The following is a 24,571-nucleotide window of genomic DNA, read 5'->3' as shown; positions in this document are numbered from 1 at the left end:
ACAAAATACAATGAGCTATTGTCACTAACAGTCAACAGTATTATTATTTAGAGTGATCAACTCCCATGACGTAGTAGTCACTGCGCTCGCCTTGCAAGCGGGAGACCCGGGTTCGATTCCCGGCTGGGTCAAAAAATTTGCATAATAAAAATTATTGATTCCGTGACTGGCTGTTGCGGGGCCAGCTCAGCCTCGTGAGGAAAATGAGTAGCTATGACATACAAATGCGCAAAGCGACCGGTGCCAGGTAAACATTGGATGTTGGGATTATTGAGATATTTGTGCATCGTTTGTTAATTTTATTGGTGAATATATATAATTCTATGCTGTTATTGATTTTATAAAGAGTCGAATATAAATGCGCATAGCGACCGGTGCCAGGTAAACATTGGATGTTGGGATTATTGAGATATTTGTGCATCGTTTGTTAATTTTATTGCTGAATATATATAATTCTATGCTGTTTTTGATTTTGATTTTATAAAGTCATTTACTTACAGAATCAACGTGTTTTTCGAAATCAAATATTCGATATCTTTGGTCCAAGGATTCCGAAAGTTCTTCCATTCACTCTGCAGCTGTACATAGGTTCCACCTTTGTTTTTGAACTGGTAAACCTGTCAGACACCAATGGAAAATAAAGCATACAATAGACTTTAAGCACTTATTAAATTTATATAAAAAAAAAATCCACACAAGAGGGCGTGGGTTCAATTCCAGCCGAGGTGTGGAATTTTATCCTCAATATATTTTGAGAATTTGACAACAGAAGCCCATATACAAATAATTCGAGTTATTAACTGGTTATTATTAATCAATTTCTTTTCAATAACTCCGTGTGTAGATGGGCTACTAGTAGTCTACTACAGGGATGAAGGGACTTTTCAGTCCTATGCGAACAGTATAAAGAAGTTTTTATTATTTTTTTTTTTTATTATTTTTTTTTTAAAAAGATGAGTGTTCCACCGCCGTTTTTATTTCGTAGCAATGAAATAACTGCTACATTAGACGCATGTGGTCTGTGGTCTGTGTACGCTTGATGTGGCCTGTGGCGTGGCATGCCCATCCCGTAGTTTGCCTTTCGTCAGATGGGCGAGAAGGGGCACAATACTTCCCATTTAGGTGCTGGGTCAACACGGGAACACCAGAAAGTAACCCGTTGAAATATTTGCAATCGAAAAACGAGTACAAATTTTTGTCGATGGTGGGATTCGAACCCGGGACCTTCTGCATGGCAAGCAAGCGCGTTACCACTGGACCAACCGTGCTACTATTATCATATAATACTCACTGAAGTGGTAACGGGGCTGGAATTCTGCAGTGCTGACTTATGAGACTCTGCTAGATGAGCTATGTCCTTGTGATGGAAATATTCATACATACTGGTACCTAGTAACTCTTGAGGTAGAAACCCCAACACTGGGGTAGCTCTGTAAACCAACAGTAAGATATTGATATTTACGATAGCTGACAAAAAAAGGTAAAAATCTTGCGAAATTCTAAGCAAACCAACAAAGAACACACTTTTCTTTCTAAATAGAAATCAAGTTTTTATAATTATTTATTTTCTTTTTCCAAAGTCTTCTTCGTCTTCGCTTTTTTCCCGTGTTCAGACGGGGTCGGCGTTTTTCGTCAGCCTCTCAATCAGCCCTGGGGTGATTGCTTCTGTTTAAGGTCCCAAAGTCAGACCAAACTTTTCCCCAAAGTACCCATGATAATGTACGAGTGTTTGCCCTTCGCACTCAACCTTCGCTATTTCTTTATCAAGGGGGATTTCAGGCTGGTCTACTCCCTGTTTAAAGTCCCCCAGCCAGACTTAAGTTGGTGTACTCCCTGATTAAGGACTCAGCTAGACCAGACTGTTTTTTTTTTTTTCATAATTTCAACACTGTATTTGAGAAAATATTCCTCGACTTTTCCTCGAAGTAGGTACCCAACCCATGTAAATATTTGAATGTCTTTCCTTACCTCTGATCTACAAACAGGAACTTGCCATCCAAAGCATGTCTAGATAGGAACTGTATGGGTCTGAGGTTGACTTGTTTGTTCAATATCCTCGTCTTATCGGCCAATACACGGCCTACAGCTACTAGACAAGACAGCGTACACGTTTCGCCTCCTTCCCCTTCACCCTCTGATTCCTCGAGCCCCATTTTGGCCGGGGCCCACGACTTGAGATACCCTGTACATTGGATCACTGAGTATTTGCGATCTGAAATAATAGGAGAGAGAGGACATGGGGTACTTCCCCTTCACCCTCTGATTCCTCGAGCCCCATTTTGGCCGGGGCCCACGACTTGAGATACCCTGTACATTGGATCACTGAGTATTTCCGATCTGAAATAATAGGAGAGAGAGGACATGGGTTGATAGGTATGGAGGAATATGGTGATAGAAGGTGAAAGAAAAGTATAGTCTGTGATAATTTTTGTAATGAGAAGGCAAGCAAAAAAAAAAATAATAATTTCTTTTTTATTTTCCGTAAATTAATGACTGAAGTGTTATCTAAAACTTTCTCGCTTTGACAAATTTCAAGATTAGAGCTCATTTGTGTGAGAAAATGTGAAAAAAATCCCCCAAAAACCAGGTTTTTTGGCTTTATGGTTTTCTGGACAAAATTTGCACCACCACTTTCGTGTTCCTGGTAAAAAGACTTTTAATTTGATATATAGGTCGACCAGGTTTGAATAAGTCCTTCTATGGGGACAGACAGACCAACTGACAGACACCGAAGCGAATACAATAGTCCGTCCCTTCCTTATACGTAGGTACCTTTTTATTACTATTGTAATAATAAAGAAAACCACCTTTCTATTGATGCATTTCGAGAATGATGTATCTGTAACGAATTTTGAGTTTTCTCTTTGAGTTTTATAACAACAAGATATTCTTGCCAACGAACGTAGTTTGCGGGGAAAATGAAATGTAAAGTTGTGTACAAGAGTACAAGTCCACAGCCCAAACACACATGAAAATCAACGAAACGAAAGAGAGAAAGTTTAGTGCGCGGACAACGCACAACTCAAATGCTTCCTCTACAACTTTTTCGCCCTAAGAGGAGCTGAACATTTCAAGATAACGTCTTGGAATGCATTACAAATAATAAGGTTACAAGATCAAAGCCTCTTACCTTTGTACTTCAGTATTTATTTAGCCTACCTTATTTAGCCACTTCAGCCTACCTTTGGTCTTGACTTTAACAACTGTGCTATCCGATGATTCCTCATTAGTAGGTTCTACGCCCCTAGGGGCTACCAGTCTGGGGGTTTCAGGGGCTATTGCATCCCCAGGCAAATCTAGGGGCCGGAGGGGTTCAGGGGAGTCTCTGTTAGGTGGGGAGGGGCTAAGGGAACCAAAAGACCCGAGTTGGCCGTCAAACAATTCAAAATACCTGAGGAATTCTGGTGACTCGAATGATTCAGGTGCCATAGGGAAGTCGGGGTCCTTAGAGGTTCCTGGCACACCTAACAATTCAGGTGCCTTAGGGAAGTTGGGGTCCTTAGAGGTTCCTGGCACACCTAACAATTCAGGTGCCTTAGGGAAGTTGGGGTCCTTAGAGGTTCCTGGCTCACCTAACAATTCAGGTGCCCTAGGGGTTTCTCTTGACTCAAACGATTTGGGTTCTTTAGGGGATTTAGGTTTACGATTTTCCGATACAATAAGATCAATTTCCGTGGGGGTTTCTGCTGTGCCAAATGATACAGGTGCCCTAGAGAAGTTTGGGTCCTTAGAAGTTCCTGCTACCCGTAACAATTCAATTTTCCTAGGAGCACACCTAACAATTCAGGTGCCTTAGGGAAGTCTGGGTCCTTAGAGGTTCCTGGCACACCTAACAATTCAGGTGCCTTAGGGAAGTCGGGGTTCTTAGAGGTTCCTGGCACACCTAACAATTCAGGTGCCTTAGGGAAGTCGGGGTCCTTACAGGTTCTTGGTACACCTAACAATTCAGGTGCCTTAGGGGTTTGTCTTGACTCAAACGATTTGAGTTCTTTAGGGGATTTAGGTTTACGATCTTCCGATACAATAAGATCAATTTCCGTAGGGGTTTCTGCTGTGCCAAATGATTCAGGTGCCCTAGAGAAGTCTGGATCCTTAGAAGTTCCTGCTACCCCCAACAATTCAATTTTCCTAGGGGCTTTAGGTTCCTGGGGATTTTGTGCTACCTCAAACAATTCAGTTTCTTTAAAGAAACCCTTAAAGAAACTGAATTCTTTAAGGGTTTCTGATACCTCAATATTTTTAGGGCTTTCTGATACTTCAACGGATTTAAGTTCCTCAGAAGTTCCTGGCTCTTGCCCGGGGTATAGTTCTGCCCCACAGGGTTCTCTTACCCCAGGGCAAGGCGAGGTGTCACTACCTGATTGCTGCTGTTTCTTCTTACGATGACAGGAGGCCGCGGCCCCGGTCGTTGTATCCGGTTCTTCCTTGACGCAGGAACCGGTTCCCGGACTGGGGGTGTTGGGTCCCGGCTGCGTAGATGGCGCACTGTTACTACTGGAGGAGGAGGAGGAGGAGGCGGGTGTGTGTTTGCACTTCATGCGACAGAAGAACGAGCGCCGGGCGCCGGGACACAGCCGGGAAACTTCGGCCGGGATATCCGCCGTCTTGACCGGGAGTAGAGCTGAGGGAGAGAGGAGAAGGATAATGAAAATTAACTATACAGAAAATTTCTCTGGCCATTCAAAGGGACATTTTTTTTATTTGTATTTATTAAAGTACAAAAAAAAAGTTTTTCAACAAAATTAAGCCACTGGCCATTAGTAAGTGTACTTAAAGTACCTTTAGTAACCTCCTGGTCTAGTTATTGTGATAAAAAATACCATTTTATTCAGCCATTATAATTTTACAAGGCTAAAAATGGGTAGGTACTATTTTTTTTTTTTTTTCTTACATTCTAAGTACACAGACTTACTTTTCAGTACCATGGCCAAGTCTGGACCCACGTACGTGTTCATCTTATCGCGTCTACGCTTCTCAATCTCACTGTGATTCTGTCTGGAAGAGCGAGAATTAACGGAGTTATGATAGGGGTTAAAAAGCATCGAAATGTTTCGTCTGTAATGTACACACTGGCGTGCTGAGGCCGGAACTTGGTACCATGGCGCTCAACTCTGTGATGTACGTGTTCATCTTATCGCGTCTACGCTTCTCAATCTCACTGTGGTTCTGTCTGGAAGAGCGAGAATTAACGGAGTTATGATAGGGGTAAAAGAGCGTCGAAATGTTTCGTGTAATATAACACACTGGCGTGCTGAGGCCGGAACTTGGTCTGGGGCACTGCCGTGCGCCTAGATCAAAATGGGATACATCGTTCGAGAGTTATGTTGAAATAAACAAGCAGACAAACAAACCAAAAGACGCTATCAAGCGAGACATAGGTACATAAAAAAAGACGGACATTGAGGATAAGTTTCAATCATGATTACATAAACAAGGAGAAGAAAAAACATTATGGACGAAACACAATATGGTTAGATTTTCCTGTTGTTCAGACTTACGAATGAGAAATTGAGGAATGAAGGGAAAACCCTTTGGCGAATTTCTTTGACTGCAATATGGCTTGAAGTTGTTTGAAGAAAATCAGAACTCAAAATTGTTTGAACATTGGGTCAAAGTCTCATTGGAAAGTCAACATTGTTTGAACCAAAAAACATCTGGCCTCTAAAAGGCATCTACTTGACTCATAACCTCAAAACTCTTTGAACGAAAAGACATCGACTTTTTATTTTAATTTTTATTAATTTATTTTAACGAGAAAAATTTGCATTGCAAACAGAGTTAAGTACTTGTGATGGGTTTTATGGCTAAATTTCTCTTAGTGAGTCAGAGGTCAGAGGTGTGTTTCTTTGGGTCACTAAAAAGCTCCTCACCGTGAAAATTTATTTTGCTGTTATTTTATTTATTTATTTTTTTCAATAAACCTAGCCCTAAACCCCTAAATACAAAATCGCCGCGTTAAAACTGAAACCTCACTCCGTTGAATGTTGGTCCATTTCGGTTGACTGAACAAAAATGAACAAAGGCTTGCCCTCCAGAGGTCCAGGGTTCAATTCCGGACAGGGACAAAAAAAAAAATTTGAGCCCTGTGTTTGGCTTTCGGGGTGCTCTCAGCCTCGTCAAGATTACTCTCTTGGACCTTAGATTTGGTTTAGCGCCTAGATTTATAAACCCTCAATACTTCCAACACTGCCGAAAGAGGTACCAGGTACCACCATACCTATATCACGAACACGGGAAGTAAGAACCTAGGTAGTATTAGTAGCGCCTAGATCGCACCTGACAAATATCCCACATCTCACACTAGCTAAAATATTAATACCCAATAGCCTTAGACTATTACATTATTCATCCGTACAAGTATAAAATGCCTATACCTCAGAATATATGCGTACAAGTGTCTGCAAATTATGTAAGTATGTAGCATGTAGCTAACTACTAAGCCTATTAAATACATATATCTCGCATATATTACATAACAGATATATCTCACTTATGTATATTAATTACATAAATATGTATAGTATACACTATACAGTAGAACCTTGATTATTTCAACTAATTGGGACCGGGGGTAGTTGAAATTATCGAGGTTGAAACGATCACTATCTATGATCTTTTCCTCTGATAAGATAGGATATCTTTTGAAAGACGGAAAAAAAAACAATGAATTTTGGAGTTGAAATAATCGAAGTTCTACTGTACTGATATCTATATAGCTCTGCATAGGCGAAATGAAAACCTGTATCTCTTGGCCTAATTAAACATAAGTAGCTTCAAGATTTACCTAGTCGTACGACCTTGAGAAAAAAAAAAAAAACATAGTTATCTCTAAACTACGAGCTACGAGTGTGTATACAATTCTATGTATAACTATACACTTCTATATACATATATGTAGGTACATTATAGGCAGGGCTGTGTTTAGGGGCCCCCTCGGGCTTCTTTTAGCTCCTAAATGTAGCCTTTAGGGCTGTTTGCCCTACACCTAAGCCTCAAGTGGGCTTTTTGTGTATGACCTAAATTTAGTAATAACTGTACTAAAGATCTTCTTCTTCATCTTCGTCTTTTCCCGTGGTCAGACAGGGTCGGCATTTTTCGTCAGCCTCTCAATCAGCCCTCAGGTGATTGCTTTGGTTTTGGCTACAAAAACTGAAGTGCCCTTCGCACTCAACCTTTCCTATTTCTTCAGCAAGGGAAATTTCAGCCTGGTTTTCCCCCTTTTTCGGGTAAACCAGCCAGACCCTTGTCTGGTAATTCTGGTGTTCTCGTGTTGACCCATACTTGATGTATTGTGTCTCTTATCGCCTATCTGATGAGGGACATACCTACTACGGGATGGGCATGCTAGGACACAGACCATACGAGTTTCATTGCTACGCTAAGAAATAAAAACGGCAGTGAAACAGTCATCTTTTTTTTAAAAAAACCCATATACCTACGTATGTATTAATCAAAATTTCAACAGTAACTTCTAAAACCATATTTTAAAAAGACCTTTTCTTCTAAATAACACTAATGGGTACTCACCTGAGAATAGTTTAATATTTGTGAGACGGATTCAGAGACGCTTCTGTCCCTACTTCTTCTACAACCTCTTCAGTTCCTACTTCTTCTACAACCTCTTCTGTCTTCAGAGACGTAGAGAATTCTTCCCCTATCACAGTCAACTACAAACAGGAACCCCTCGGCCGCCTGCAAACAAACAAAATATTACTAGTGGCCCTAGGGTGATTGCCTTGGGCTGACATTTGGTTTTGGTTTGGATGCCCTTCGCACTCGACCTTTGCTATTTCTTTAGCAAGGGAAATTCAGGCTGGTATCCTCGCTGCAGACCCCCAGCCAAACGTTATGGTTCCTTCTTACAAACCTAAAACAAGAGGGGGAAGGTTCAGAGACGTAGAGAATTCTTCCCCTATCACAGTCAACTACAAACAGGAACCCCTCGGCCGCCTGCAAACAAACAAAATATTACTAGCGGTTTAGTGAACTCCAGTAGTAACAGCCAGGCCTGAAGGTAGCGTTCGGCTACAATATTACAATCACGCTAGGTCTCGGTCTAGTTAGCTAGGAAGGTAGCGCGCCTGCCTTGGAAGTGATAGGTCGCGGGTTCGATTCCCGCGCGGGGCGAACTTTATCCTAAACACACAAGACTCGTTCCATGAACGCCTGGCTTTCCCCTATCATGCCCTCCTTCTCTCTTCGATTTTTGGGATGATAACACCTCCATTGTTACAGTTCCTTTCTAACTTCTTCTCCTTCCTCGCCTTTTCCAAAGTTCAGACGAGGTCGGCGTTTTTCGCCAGCCTCTCAATCAGCCCTAGGGTGATTGCCTTAGGCTGACATTTGGTTTTGGTTACGAAAATTTTTCCGAGTGGATGCCCTTCGCACTCAACCTTTGCTATTTCTATAGCAAGGGAAATTCAGGCTGGTATCCTCGCTGCAGACCCCCAGCCAAACGTTATTGTTCCTTCTTACAAACCTAAAACAAGAGGGGGAAGATTTCATACCTGTAGAATGAGATGCTTTAGTTCCTGATCAGTAAGGAAGGCAGGCTTATAATGTCCCTCGGTATATGAGTGCACAGCGCCCCGTATCGTCTTCAAATGCTGCACAGCCATACGCAACACGGTGAGCTTGTCCAGTTTGCGTGACATAGCGTGACACATGGGTACCATGGCGCTCAACTCTGTGATGTACGTGTTCATCTTATCGCGTCTACGCTTCTCAATCTCACTGTGGTTCTGTCTGGAAGAGCGAAAATTAACGGAGTTATAATAGGGGTAAAAGAGCGTCGAAATATTTCATGTAATAGAACACACTGGCGTGCTGAGGCCGGAACTTGACCTGGGGCACTGCCGTGCGCCTAGATCAAAATGGGATACATCGTTCGAGAGTTATGTTGAAACAAACAAGCAGACAAACAAACTAAAAGACGCTATCAAGCGAGACATAGGTACATAAAAAAAGACGGGTCGTAAAACCTAAGAACTCGTTTTATCGTATTCATTCAATAATAAGCTTTGGTCCATTTCGGTTGACTGAACAAAAATGAACAAAGGCTTGCCCTCCAGAGGTCCAGGGTTCAATTCCGGACAGGGACAAAAAAAATTGAGCCCTGTGTTTGGCTTTCGGGGTGCTCTCAGCCTCGTCAAGATCACTCTCTTGGACCTTAGATTTGGTTTAGCGCTTAGATTTATAAACCCCCAATGCTTCCAACACTGCCGAAAGAGGTACCTACCAGGTACCACCATATCTATATCACGAACACGGGAAGTAAGAACCTAGGTAGCATTAGTAGCGCCTAGATCGCACCTGACTAATATCCCACATCTCACACTACCTATAATATTAATACCCAATAGCCTTTTTATTCATCCGTACAAGTATAAAATGCCTACTCGGCAACCTATCAGGTAACTAGGTAGGTATAACTAGCAAATAGTAATGTTATTAAATAATTATATTAGTGCCCATTATAAGGTATGATAGCGCGGTCTGTAATACTGTAGAGGTCGGACTAGTGTGTCTATAATTGTACCTCGACACAGGGAGGCCAACAATTACTTGCTTACTTTTCACGTCTATCAGCCTCTCCCTTGGACTTAAATCTGATGAGAATAATTGTTCCTTAACTTTAGCCACATCCTTAGGATGTAATATGTCAAACCAGCTTTGACCTAATAGTTCTCCCTGTAAAAGATGAAAATCAGAATCAATGCAGACAAAGGATCAAGCCTGAGGCCATCGCCTTCACGGGTCAAGCCTATCCAGCAATTTCCCTGGCCTAACTCAGACTGGGTGAAGTCAATGTGAGTAGGCCAGTAACTTGATTCATTCAATAATAAGCTTTGGTCCATTTCGGTTGACTGAACAAAAATGAACAAAGGCTTGCCCTCCAGAGGTCCAGGGTTCAATTCTGGACAGGGACAAAAAAAAATTGAGCCCTGTGTTTGGCTTTCGGGGTGCTCTCAGCCTCGTCAAGATCACTCTCTTGGACCTTAGATTTCGTTTAGCGCCTAGATTTATAAACCCCCAATGCTTCCAACACTGCCGACAGAGGTACCAGGTACCAGGTACCACCATATCTATATCACGAACACGGGAAGTAAGAACCCAAGTAGCATTAATAGCGCTTAGATCGCACCTGACAAATATCTCACATCTCACACTAGCTAAAAATATTAATACCCAATAGCCTTAGACTATTACATTATTCATCCGTACAAGTATAAAATGCCTACACCTCAGAATACCTCCCTCGGGGAAATTAAAAAAAAAAAAAAAAAAAAAACAAAAAAAAAAACAAACCGAAAATAGCTGACAATCTTCCCGGAAATGTACTTGAGCAATCAAAGTTGACGAAGTTTCATCTCAATCGGATGAACGGATTGGGCGTGCGTAAAGTACGACCAGACAGACAGACAAACAAGCAAACCAAACCAAACAAACAAACAAACAAACAAACATTGATTCTTTTGTAAGTTAGATTATTACGGTTATCTTCATCGGTCATCACCAGAGACCGCCAAATGCCATATTGCCATGGCGCCATACTATTTTGCCATATTTTGCAGGTCTCAGGTCATCACTGTAGATTCAAACGTTATGACACAATATCATTGGATCAAACGGTAAATTATGTAATTCTCAACAATGTGTTGCTACTTTTGAACCCTTTTCTGTTCAAAAACAAACTTTAAACCTCAAAGTTATTTTTCTTCAAGTTTTCCTATGTCGTAACTGTGCAGACAAAAGGAAATCCTTCAACTTGCGCGCTCAGGTCGCTGATGGCGCAACCATGTCTGAATTAATTAAGGAAAAACAATATTCAACTGAAAACAAGAAAACATGATACACTTTTTTTATTATTGTTTATGTAATCACATTGAGGATAAGTTTCAATCATGATTACATAAACAAGGAGAAGAAAAAACATTATGGACGAAACACAATATGGTTAGATTTTCCTGCTGTACGAATGAAAAATTGAGGAATGAAGGGAAAACCCTTTGGTGAATTTCTTTGACTGCAATATGGCTTGAAGTTGTTTGAAGAAAATCAGAACTCATAATTGTTTGAACATTGGGTCAAAGTCTCATTGGAAAGTCAACATTGTTTGAACCAAAAAACATCTGGCCTCAAAAAGGCATCTACTTGACTCATAACCTCAAAACTCTTTGAACGAAAAGACATCGACTTTTTATTTTAATTTTTATTAATTTATTTTAACGAGAAAAATTTGCATTGCAAACAGAGTTAAGTACTTGTGATGGGTTTTATGGCTAAATTTCTCTTAGTGAGTCAGAGGTCAGAGGTGTGTTTCTTTGGGTCACTAAAAAGCTCCTCACCGTGAAAATTTATTTTGCTGTTATTTTATTTATTTATTTTTTTCAATAAACCTAGCCCTAAACCCCTAAATACAAAATCGCCGCGTTAAAACTGAAACCTCACTCCGTTGAATGAAATTCAGAGCCTTACTCACTGGAATGAGGAGCCTCCTTTTCGTTTTTTCGACTTCCTGGTGCTATCAGCCTGCTGATATTCCATGGGATGAACGCTAGATGAGGGGATCTGCCCATCTTCGACGTACGTGGATGTGGAACAGGTACTTCTGAAATCAGAAACCACATGGGGTTCAAAATAAAGTCGGATGAATCAGGAATCAGGTTTCATGTCTTCTGATGAAGTGTTTCCCATCGCGCGTGTACCTTTTCATGTGAGTTTAATGCTTGAAGTTGTAGGCAAAGTACTTTACTCAACTCTTAATCAACTTGATTTTTCCCCCTACTTAACGAACATAGCAGGAGAATTGTAGAGAAAAAAATAAACAAAACATTGTTTGACACCGTTAACTAGTGATATTATGTTGGAATTATCTATATATTTATAAACATAAATTTATGTAACGTCTGATCAGCTGATAAGTCACATGATAGGTAATAAGGTACTCTCTCTTTCTTCTTAGTGACAATGAAAAATCAACAGAGAAGTAGGAAAAAAAGCAAACAAAACAAAGAGAAAAATGAGAAAATTTACATGAAAGAAGAAAGTGAATAATAATAATTATGATGGTTTCAAAAGAAGCTCCAATCTCCTGGTTTACAGTTCTATGGGGAAGTGTAGTTTGGTCTTTTCAGCAAAGATTGAGTACAGAGTGTTTCGTGGAATGGGACCCCAACACTTGAATGAGAAAGATTGCCCATATTCACGCCCATTTAGTATTTAACACTTCTCTCCCCCTCTCTCTCTCCCCCTCTCTCTCCTACTCTTTCTTTCTCCCGTATATTATGAGGTTGATATTTTTTGCCCCAATAACTCGTATAGGTTTTTCTCTAGATTTCTCATAGTGATGTTTATATGTCATTTGTTCAAATGAGAAATAAAGGACAGTCGAGTCGTCAGAAATTAACAATACATGGTGCCAGTATCATTTATTGGAAGGTATTGTTACGCGACATAAAGAAGATCCAGAGGGACAGTCGAGTCGTCAGAAATTAACAATACATGGTGCCAGTATCATTTATTGGAAGGTATTGTTACGCGACATAAAGAAGATCCAGAGTTTGATTCAAAGATTTGACAAAAAATGGCGCTCTAATGGTGGGTCCAGACACGCGCAATGCAACGTGTAATGCAATGAAATTCGTTAGTTTGGACGTGTTTGAGAAAGTTGCAGCAAAGTTTTTGAACATTGCAGCAAACGTTTGTGGGTATCCGAGAGGTTGGCGGTTTTCTGGCGAATGTCTTTGATGTGCGTTGCACTAGTTTGGACGTGTTTGCAAAGCATCGTGCAATGCAATGCAAATGATGTACCTACTATAGGACATTACTATAGTTGAGTATCGGTACAAAAATTCTCGGATACATGAAAAACGTTCGCATTCGTCAGATTTGATTTTACGTGCAACGTGCAATGCAAATGCTTTGCACGTTGCATCGCACAAGTCTGGACCCACCATTAGACACGTCCGTATCCAGGATTTTATTGAGGGGGACACAGAGCCCCTCGGTTAACCCTAGATACAACCCTGAATTAAGAGGTCTTGGGCTCAATTACCAGAATTAAAAATAATAATAATAATAATAATAATAATAATAATAATAATAATAATAATAATAATAATAATAATAATAATAATAATAATAATAATAATAATAATAATAATAATAATAATAATAATAATAATAATAATAATAATAATAATAATAATAATAATAATAATAATAATAATAATAATAATAATAATAATAATAATAATAATAATAATAATAATAATAATAATAATAATAATAATAATAATAATAATAATAATAATAATAATAATAATAATAATAATAATAATAATAATAATAATAATAATAATAATAATAATAATAATAATAATAATAATAATAATAATAATAATAATAATAATAATAATAATAATAATAATAATAATAATAATAATAATAATAATAATAATAATAATAATAAAATGCACTCCAATTTTGATTGCACTTTAGTAAGAGACTAAGAGAGTCAAGATCAGGGATGGAGTCACCACTTACTTCTTGCTGTCATCGAGTTTGAGAGATTTGCCACTATCCTCCCCTGTGTCCTCTTCAAAGTCACTCCCACTGAAATCAAAATGTTCATAGTTCTCATTAAAATGGATAATGAAATGTCACCCATCTACTTACTGGCCTCACTCGGGGTAGATTAACAAAAAAACAAACGGAAAATAGCCGACAATCTTCCCGGAAATGTACTTGAGCAATCAAAGTTGACGAAGTTTCATCTCAATCGGATGAACGGATTGGGCGTGCGTAAAGTACGACCAGACAGACAGACAAACAAGCAAACCAAACCAAACAAACAAACAAACAAACAAACATTGATTCTTTTGTAAGTTAGATTATTACGGTTATCTTCATCGGTCATCACCAGAGACCGCCAAATGCCATATTGCCATGGCGCCATACTATTTTGCCATATTTTGCAGGTCTCAGGTCATCACTGTAGATTCAAACGTTATGACACAATATCATTGGATCAAACGGTAAATTATGTAATTCTCAACAATGTGTTGCTACTTTTGAACCCTTTTCTGTTCAAAAACAAACTTTAAACCTCAAAGTTATTTTTCTTCAAGTTTTCCTATGTCGTAACTGTGCAGACAAAAGGAAATCCTTCAACTTGCGCGCTCAGGTCGCTGATGGCGCAACCATGTCTGAATTAATTAAGGAAAAACAATATTCAACTGAAAACAAGAAAACATGATACAATTTTTTATTATTGTTTATGTAATCACATTGAGGATAAGTTTCAATCATGATTACATAAACAAGGAGAAGAAAAAACATTATGGACGAAACACAATATGGTTAGATTTTCCTGCTGTACGAATGAAAAATTGAGGAATGAAGGGAAAACCCTTTGGTGAATTTCTTTGACTGCAATATGGCTTGAAGTTGTTTGAAGAAAATCAGAACTCATAATTGTTTGAACATTGGGTCAAAGTCTCATTGGAAAGTCAACATTGTTTGAACCAAAAAACATCTGGCCTCAAAAAGGCATCTACTTGACTCATAACCTCAAAACTCTTTGAACGAAAAGACATCGACTTTTTATTTTAATTTTTATTAATTTATTTTAACGAGAAAAATTTGCATTGCAAACAGAGTTAAGTACTTGTGATGGGTTTTATGGCTAAATTTCTCTTAGTGAGTCAGAGGTCAGAGGTGTGTTTCTTTGGGTCACTAAAAAGCTCCTCACCGTGAAAATTTATTTTGCTGTTATTTTATTTATTTATTTTTTTCAATAAACCTAGCCCTAAACCCCTAAATACAAAATCGCCGCGTTAAAACTGAAACCTCACTCCGTTGAATGAAATTCAGAGCCTTACTCACTGGAATGAGGAGCCTCCTTTTCGTTTTTTCGACTTCCTGGTGCTATCAGCCTGCTGATATTCCATGGGATGAACGCTAGATGAGGGGATCTGCCCATCTTCGACGTACGTGGATGTGGAACAGGTACTTCTGAAATCAGAAACCACATGGGGTTCAAAATAAAGTCGGATGAATCAGGAATCAGGTTTCATGTCTTCTGATGAAGTGTTTCCCATCGCGCGTGTACCTTTTCATGTGAGTTTAATGCTTGAAGTTGTAGGCAAAGTACTTTACTCAACTCTTAATCAACTTGATTTTTCCCCCTACTTAACGAACAAACGAACATAGCAGGAGAATTGTAGAGAAAAAAATAAACAAAACATTGTTTAACACAGTTAACTAGTGATATTTCGTTGGAATTATCTATATATATAAACATAAATTTATGTAACGTCTGATCAGCTGATAAGTCACATGATAGGTAATAAGGTACTCCTTCATACCTGGATCCGCGCTGACTAATGTCTCTTGTTTATTTTTCATATGTTTATCCTAAACCTGTTTGGCAGACAGGTCTAGATTCGTAGAAGCTTAACCCATCCTTTAGGTCTGTCCAGCCCCTACACCTAAGCCTCATATGGCTCTTTTTGTGTATGGGGTTAAGCTGCAGACAGGTCTAGCTTAGGTCTGTCAGACAGTCAGATCTTGATACCTAGGTCTGAAGCTTTTCCCGACACACAAGTTTCGGCTGTCTTACACACCCAGGAGAGAACTGTAGCTGCTAAAGTCTTATCGTTCCAAAGGCGAAGAAAGAAGGAAGACAGGGTGGGAGAAAACCAGCCGTTCCGAGAACGAACCCTATCTGTTTCGGATAAAATACTTTCCGGCCGGTAATCGAACCCCAGACCTAGCACTTACAAGGTAGAAGCGCTACCTTCCATCTATCTAGAATGGAGGGATAGTCTTGGTAGAAGATACAAGTGAAATAGATTAAATTAATGAGTAATTATCACGTCGGGACGCGACTTTTTGATATTTTGGGGTTTTTAGTTTCGAATCGACCTTTGAACAGTTGATTATAAGAATCCAAGGTCTGACCGAAAGGTTCTCTGACTCTCTTCTTATCTCGCGTTATCACTTTCCATTGAGTTCTAGCAGGTACTAGAGAGTACCTCCATTTATTGATATATTTATTTTACTTTTATCTTGAAATAAACAAATAATACAATTCATTCATTTCATCTTCTTGAGGAAAATGTGGACAGCATTGATACCATATTGTCCCTCGTAATAGCGAAACTTATGCACTGAGTGGTGGAAAAGAGGTCTCTCAGACGGTCTGAAAGACCAAGGTCTGTAGCTTTTCCCGCCAAATACGTTCCGACCTAGGTCTCTCAGACGGTCTGACAGACCAAGGTCTGTAGCTTTTCCCGCCAAATACGTTCCGACCTAGGTCTCTCAGACGGTCTGACAGACCAAGGTCTGGTAGTTTTTCCCGCCAAATACGTTCCGACCTAGGTCTCTCAGACGGTCTGACAGACCAAGGTCTGTAGCTTTTCCCGCCAAATTACGTTCCGAGAGTAATATTAATTGAAAGTTTTTGTAACCCTTTCATAGCGAAACTTATCCACTGAGTGGCGGAAAAGAGGTCTCTCAGGCGGTCTGACAGACCAAGGTCTGGTAGCTTTTCCCGCCAAATACGTTCCGACCTAGGTCTCTCAGACGGTCTGACAGACCAAGGTCTGGTAGCTTTTCCCGCCAAATACGTTCCGATCTAGGTGTCTCAGACGGTCTGACAGACCAAGGTCTGGTAGCTTTTCCCGCCAAATACGTTCCGATCTAGGTGTCTCAGACGGTCTGACAGACCAAGGTCTGGTAGATTTTCCCGTCAAATACGTTCCGACCTAGGTCTCTCAGACGGTCTGACAGACCAAGGTCTGGTAGCTTTTCCCGCCAAATACATTCCGACGGTCAGAGCGTCAGTGGCTAATAAAATGGGTGACTTTTGTTACGAAATTCATGTGTGCAGATTCCAGTATGTAGGACTATTGCAGTGAATTCCGATGGTCAGAGCGTCAGTGGCTAATAAAATGGGTGACTTTTGTTACGAAATTCATGTGTGCAGATTCCAGTATGTAGGACTATTGCAGTGAGAGAAAAATCGTTCAAATTCTTGCAGTATGCTATTCCGCCAAGTTGTTGGACTATGGTGCAAGTAAAAAACAAAAGAGTATCTCTTCGTGTCTTGACGTTCCATACGTATACTTGTACTTTTCTCTATCTTCTTGAATCCAAATCAAAAGAACTTCAACATTTGAAAATCCCTACAAGAGACTTGAAGGATTTTCGTCCATTTTTTTTTTCTCGGTGTTCATTCCTACTCACCTCTGCACGGGTTGTAAGTCATAGTACACGCTATGGGATAGTACATTGTCCTGCAGGGGGCGGTACTCATCTAGGCATAGGAAATCCTGCGTACAAGAGACTTGAAGGATTTTCGTCCAATGTCCAATTTTTTTTCCCTCAGTGTTCACTCCTACTCACCTTTGCACGGGTTGTAAGTCATAGTACACGCTATGGGATAGTACATTGTCCTGCAGGGGGCGGTACTCATCTAGGCATAGGAAATCCTGCGGGTGTTGTGGTTCAGGAGATAGAGCGAATGAGCGATCAGTGTGTGAATATGAAATGTGAATGAGTGAATGGATCTTGATTTTATAATAGAAGATTGTCCCTCGTAATAGCGAAACTTATGCACTGAGTGGTGGAAAAGTCTTGAGACTTAGGTCTCTCAGAAGGTCTGACAGACCAAGGTCTGTAGCTTTTCCCGCCAAATACGTTCCGATGGTCAGAGCGTCAGTGGCTATTAAAATGGGTGACTTTTCTTACGAAATTCATGTGTGCAGATTCCAGTATGTAGGACCATTGCACTGAGAGAAAAATCGTTCAAATTCTTGCAGTATGCTATCCCGCCAAGTTGTTGGACTATTGTGCAAGTAAACAACAAAAGAGTATCTCTTCGTATCTTGACATTCCATACGTATACTTGTACTTTTCTCTATCTTCTTGAATCCAAATCACAAGAACTTTAACATTTGAAAATCCTACAAGAGACTTGAGGGATTTTCGTCCATTTTTTTTCCTCGGTGTTCATTCCTACTCACCTCTGCACGGGTTGCAAGTCATAGTACACGCTATGGGATAGTACATTGTCCTGCAGGGGGCGGTACTCATCTAGGCATAGGAAATCCTGCGGTCCTTCCTCAGTGGTGGAGAGTAGGCGAGAATAATAGGAGCTCTCCTGCATACCCAATCACACCTAGGTGGGACACATCGCCAGTCGGCACTGTAGCGTCATTGTCACCAGGGGGGGGAGCTTTGGTCCCGAGGAAAATTGACTACGAGCGGGGGAAAAGTGGGGCCGATTATTTGCACAAACCACTGGGTGGTTTTGGGTCGATTTTTTTCTAGTTTTTCAGTTAGGTACTTTAAAAATCTATACGTTCAATATCTTTTATAAAATTTCATAAATTACCTATGTCAGATGAAGGAGTTCTTTCATCCAACCACTGGTTTTATTTGTTCATCTTTTTCCGAGTGTTTTGCGAATTTATTTATTTTAATTGGCACACTTGCTTGACACATCACAAATACATATTTTAAAGGACGATTATTTCTTCTTTCGCTGCACAAATGAGGATTAGGTATTAAACTTTGATTAAAACTGAAACCTTCGGAAAGGTGAACTTCTTCGTTGGTTTCTCTCGTTCTATGTCAGTAGGTACCTGCCTACCTACATTTTTTTGTGGACCTACTGGATGAGGCAATAAATTCAATGTTTCATTCTATTGATGGGGGGAAAATTTGATCTTTTTTAACAGTGGAAGGTAGGCACTTCTTTTTATCAAGTTAGTCGACCTTGAAACCGTTTGGAAACAAAAAATACACTACATATTATTATGTAGGTATACCTGACTACCCGTATTTAGCTACTTATAGAAGGTGGCAACAGATTATAATGGAAAAACACAAGCCCAATAAGGAAAACCATATGTTATATTATTAGTACCAATTATAACTCGATATATGTATTAGTAGGTACATATAACTTAAAATTCTATTTATTTATTTTTACAGGGGATCACACATGGCCGTGATGCTTAGCGTGTAATCAAATAAATAAATAAAAAAAAAAATTACAGGCAACACGTGTATCATTATTTTTTTATTTCATAAACGAAGAAGGTAGGTATTGGAAAAAAAAAAAAAAATCAGGTAGGTAGGTAGGTAGGGTACTCTAATCTCAAGATGTTTCGTTAAAATTTTATCAAAAATTTATTTGGAACATAGAAAAAGCGTTTTTTTTTTAATTAATTTTCGATCCCACAATCAGAAACTTCTAACCTTGACTAATAAAAATACGAAGTTACTTTGCGAGCAGCAAGTAGGAAAAAATGATCAAATTGATTCCAATATTTATAAGTAGGTAGGTAGATATGTACCGATTTACTTATGTACACAGGTACCTACATAGGTACATAGCTATTTCACTAACAATGCCAATTTCCAATACAAACAAAATACGTAATCGGTTCTTCAAATTTTTGGACCAAAAGATAAATTGTTATATCAAAAGAATAGCACGTGACAACGTGACATGTGACTGTAGAGTGTAGAGAAGTGTTGACTATCTATTGTTCTATTACCTATCTAATTATGTTGCCCCTTCATGGTTGCATACTTTTTTAATTGAAATCTTTCTTTGTCTTTTTTTAGGCTTTGAAAAATTCCCTGACTTTTTTTGATTTTTGGCACATTTTTGTGAAATTCCCTGACTTTTCCCGTCTCCATTAAATTCCCTGACTTTTCCCGGTTTTCCAGTCTGGTAGACACCCTGAGTAGGTAATGGCCTCAAAAAAGGTTGGGAACCATTGATTTCTATTAATCGGTAGGCATCACACTCGACCTCAGAGGTCAATTGCTTTCATACACCCCCAAAAGATGGGTTAAGCTTCTAAGAATCTTCTCATGTAGGAAGTAAAAACAACACTTTATGTTTATGATTTTATTCAGAAGCTCCTAGACTACTGATAACATAGTACAATCTGTTTGCTTTTATGATGTACTCAAATAGAACTGTTCTAGTATACGCATCTAGAATCATTACAACTCATTAATAACAATCTAGCATACTCCATTTTACTATCACAACTTTCCGTGATGTGTGTAAAGGTAGTAAGGTATTGTGTCATTCATAAATACTGCTCAAACAGAGGACATGAAATTTACTTGGTTCCTAGACTACTGATAACATAGTACAATCTGTTTGCTTTTATGATGTACTCAAATAGAACTGTTCTAGTACGCATCTAGAATCATCACAACTCATTAATAACAATCTAGCATACTCCATTTTACTATAACAACTTTCCGTGATGTGTGTAAAGGTATAGTAAGGTACTTGTGTCATTCATAAATACTGCTCAAACAGAGGACATGAAATTTACTTGGCGGGTAGTATCGTCTTGAAATACGAGAGTTGTAAATATGTAGTTGAAGTGTATTAAAGTGATGATAGCTTTGGTTAAGTTAGTTTTACCTTTGGTTAAGTTTTGTTTTAGCTTTGGTTAAACTTAGTTTTACTTTTGGTTAATCTTAGTTTAAGCTTTGGTTAACTTTAGTTTTACCTTTGGTTAAGTTTTGCTTTAGCTTTGGTTAAGCTTAGTTTTAGCTTTGCTTAAGAAATTATGTAGTTGAAGTGTATTAAAGTGATAGCTTTGGTTAACTTTAGTTTTACCTTTGGTTAAGTTTTGTTTTACCTTTGGTTAAGTTTTGTTTTAGCTTTGGTTAAGCTTAGTTTTAGCTTTGGTTGAGTTTTGTTTTAGCTTTGGTTAAGCTTAGTTTTACTCTTGGTTAAACTTGGTTTTAGCTTTGGTTAACTTTAGTTTTACCTTTGGTTAAGTTTTGTTTTACCTTTGGTTAAACTTAGTTTTACGTTTGGTTAACTTTAGTTTTACCTTTAGTTAAGTTTTGTTTTAGCTTTGGTTAAGCTTAGTTTTAGCTTTGGTTAAGCTTAGTTTTACCTTTAGTTAAGTTTTGTTTTAGCTTTGGTTAAGCTTAGTTTTACCTTTAGTTAAGCTTAGTTTTAGCTTTAGTTAAACTTAGTTTTACTTTTGGTTAATCTTAGTTTAAGCTTTGGTTAACTTTAGTTTTACCTTTGGTTAAGCTTAGTTTTAGCTTTGGTTAAGCTTAGTTTAAGCTTTGGTTAACTTTAGTTTTACCTTTAGTTAAGTTTTGTTTTAGCTTTGGTTAATCTTAGTTTTAGCTTTGGTTAAGCTTAGTTTTAGCTTTGGTTAAGTTTTGTTTTAGCTTTGGTTAAGCTTAGTTTTACCTTTAGTTAAGTTTTGTTTTAGCTTTGGTTAACCTTAGTTATAACTTTGGTTAAGCTTAGTTTTAGCTTTATTCATTTTGGTCCATTTTGGTTAACTAAACAAAAATCGATTTATAACAATTTTACAATGTGACTTTTTTCTTCTTTTAGTAAGTACACCGAATTAATATAAAATAGTTAGTACACGTCGATTTGTACTCCGAAAACATATTTACCGGGTGGTAGCGTGTTAAATCTTCATACAAAAAGGTGATGGGGTTTTGCCACGCGAGAATTATCACGACTATCACACACGGAAACTATTTGCCGGGGAAGTAACGTAAGCCCCGCGAGCTAGATTAATGTGATCGCTCCAACAGGTAAACGGAGAATAAGGTTTTCCCTTACAAGATTATATCGTGAGAGAGAGGTGCACTTTAGAAGTTACAGGTGAAACACAAATTAGATGCAGCACGGACTTCGCGTGCCCACTGGCTTTGGGCATGCGTGGAAGCTGGGACTTATAGTAGGGGAATGGACTCGAAGTTTACTCATGGCCAGATGAAATGTACACATTTTAATTTTTAAATCAAGAGCCTGGTTTTATCACGCAAAAATGCGATAATTTTGAGAGAAAATTTAAATAGTCGTCAAATCGTACCATTCAGAAATCGGTAAGAGTGCCACACTTCAAGTCAGTCCTACTCGGTGGGGTAAATGCGGTTGAAAAGTTAGTTGCATACCCACCGGATATACTCAAGATTACACATTACATTTAAAAGAGACACCTGTTCAATAACGTCTCTTGGTTTATCAAGAGACGTTATTGAACGCTCCTCTGTCCAGAATTTTCTTGAGCTCACTTGGAATTACCAATTACCAACATTCAAGCATGGATTAATTTTAACCATTTTCTATGAATAATTTAGTGAAAATTGGTTTTTGTTTTAAAAATTGAGATAAATCGACTTGAAAACCTAGCGGTAAGTTTTGTAAACTTTCAGTAAATGACGTCACGATATACCAAGTTTGATATTTGAAGTCACCAAAGGAGTGAGAAAAATCCCATGCCGGATTCGAAAATTGGTTTTTGTTTTAACTGAGTTCTAGTTTGAATGAGTTGTTTATTTTTCCTCAATGAGTTGATGAGTTTCAGTTGGAATCACTAGTAGTAGGCTAGTAGATATGGTACATAGTATGAAATTCTGTTTCGTGTTAATATAGGCCGGGCGGCGCTTCGAACTCTTGACGTTCGCGCGCCTCCCGGCACGCTTGGCTTGATATTATGTAACTAGATAACTAACATGCATCTTCTGATCATGCTGGTAGTTTGGAGTAAACACATGTACTCGTACCTACTTCCAATAATATCGGTAGTATATTTACTATCTAATAGTTGCACAATCGTAACAACAATATCAAAGAATGAATAGGTACCACAAAATAATGTGCCAATCTGCCAATGTCACAAGGGAATCTAGGGATGTACAATGTATGACTATATCAATGATAGAACACAAATGTATCGATCTATTACCGCACGCTTTATATTGACAGGTCATTGTCACTTGATATGTAACATCAGGTTGCATTTATTTTGTGTCTATGTTATTTCAACCATATCGGTAGTATATTTACTATCTAATAGTTGTACAATCGTAACAACAATATCAAAGAATGAATAGGCACCACAAAATAATGTGCCAATGTCACTAGGGAATCTAGGGGTGTACCTACATTGTACGACTATATCAATGATAGAACACATGTAACGATCTATTACCGCACGCTTTATATTGACAAGTCATTGTCACTTGATATGTAACATCAGGTTGCATTTATTTTGTGTCTATGTTATTTTCTACATATCAACTGGTACGACTACCTCTATAAAGAAAATTAGAACGAATAGATCTGCACGTAAAACATATCAATACTTTATGAAATATTTCCACACTTGCTACTTTTTGTGAAAATTCGCTTAAGAACCGGCGTTTCCAGGTGCAAACACAACCTGGGAAAATGGGGCTATTCTGAAGACGCTGACTGCAAGTGTGGAGAAGTGCAGACTCATGATCATTGATCATCTCCTGATTTGCAACTTTTATTAAGTTTTATTTTTTATTAAAAAAAAGTTGCAGATCAGGAGATGATCATAAAAAAAAGTTGCAGATCAGGAGATGATCATAAAAAAAAGTTGCAGATCAGGAGATGATCATAAAAAAAGTTGCAGATCAGGAGATGATCATAAAAAAGTTGCAGATCAGGAGATGATCATAAAAAAAAGTTGCAGATCAGGAGATGATCATAAAAAAAGTTGCAGATCAGGAGTTGATCATAAAAAAAGTTGCAGATCAGGAGATGATCATAAAAAAAGTTGCAGATCAGGAGATGATCATAAAAAAAGTTGCAGATCAGGAGATGATCATAAAAAAAGTTGCAGATCAGGAGATGATCTTGAAAAAAGTTGCAGATCAGGAGATGATCATAAAAAAAAGTTGCAGATCAGGAGATGATCATGAGTCTGCACTTCTCCACACTCGCAGTCAGCGTCTTCAGAATAGCCCCAGCGTCCTGATCTGCCACCTACTAGAGCAAACATGCACTCCGGATGACCTGACACATGCAAACGAGAAAGAAATTCATTTGGCAAACCACTGGAGATTCCAAATCTAAAGTTGGTGACACTTGCGGACACGGTAAGTAAGCAAGGTACTGTTCTATTAAAACAACTTACCGTGTAGGTGATCCGCTGTCGGAGGACTGACGCATTGTGCGGCAGAAGTTCAGGACAAACCGTCATCCCCCTGGCTCACCGGTAAAGTTAGACGTAACGCGAGACCCAGAACGAAACTTCGACAGGTACGTTCTCTTTGGCGGAAAGTTTTGATGGAAGTAATACTTCCAACGCGAGACCCAGAACGAAACTTCGACAGGTACGTTCTCTTTGGCGGAAAGTTTTGATGGAAGTAATACTTCTTAAATAAACGAAACACGAGACCCAGAACGAAACTTCGACAGGTACATTCTCTTTGGCGGAAAGTTTTGATGGAAGTAATACTTCTTAAACGAAACTTTTCGCACTCGTGGGATCTCCTTTGAAAGTTTCGCTCAGCGAGACCCAGAACGAAACTTCGACAGGTACGTTCTCTTTGGCGGAAAGTTTTGATGGAAGTAATACCTACTTCTTAAACGAAACTTTTCGCACTCGTGGGATCTCCTTTGAAAGTTTCGCTCATTATTACCACCTTGTCATGCTGTTGTCTTAATGGTTTGTTCACGGTAAGCAGGTTAACACCAGCCTGTTCACACTTCGTCCAAAGTTATATTTCT

General features: G+C 38.8%; 1 protein-coding gene across 1 annotated transcript in view; it reads right to left on the bottom strand.

Moving 5' to 3' along the window:
* LOC103524630 (protein cycle) overlaps positions 1–21,668 on the bottom strand; it is a 33,293-nt gene extending 11,625 nt beyond the window's left edge. Inside the window, exons 1-13 of the mRNA XM_026819995.1 lie at positions 21,475–21,668; positions 18,033–18,553; positions 14,890–15,018; positions 13,549–13,617; positions 8,508–8,745; positions 7,898–7,950; positions 7,528–7,567; positions 5,075–5,166; positions 4,913–4,995; positions 4,358–4,621; positions 1,969–2,212; positions 1,292–1,430; positions 499–617 (exon numbers count right to left, since the gene is read on the bottom strand). Coding sequence (XP_026675796.1) covers positions 499–617; positions 1,292–1,430; positions 1,969–2,212; positions 4,358–4,621; positions 4,913–4,995; positions 5,075–5,166; positions 7,528–7,567; positions 7,898–7,950; positions 8,508–8,745; positions 13,549–13,617; positions 14,890–15,018; positions 18,033–18,175 — 1,613 coding nt within the window. The 5' untranslated portion in view covers positions 18,176–18,553; positions 21,475–21,668. The remainder of the gene's footprint in view (positions 1–498; positions 618–1,291; positions 1,431–1,968; positions 2,213–4,357; positions 4,622–4,912; positions 4,996–5,074; positions 5,167–7,527; positions 7,568–7,897; positions 7,951–8,507; positions 8,746–13,548; positions 13,618–14,889; positions 15,019–18,032; positions 18,554–21,474) is intronic.
* Between the last annotated feature and the right edge of the window lie 2,903 nt (positions 21,669–24,571).

The sequence above is a fragment of the Diaphorina citri genome, unplaced genomic scaffold (genome assembly GCF_000475195.1).
Source record: "Diaphorina citri unplaced genomic scaffold, Diaci psyllid genome assembly version 1.1 scaffold109, whole genome shotgun sequence".
Taxonomy (NCBI): domain Eukaryota; kingdom Metazoa; phylum Arthropoda; class Insecta; order Hemiptera; family Psyllidae; genus Diaphorina; species Diaphorina citri.
Note: the sequence above shows the minus strand (reverse complement) of the source record. Positions and strands in the feature narration are given on the sequence as shown.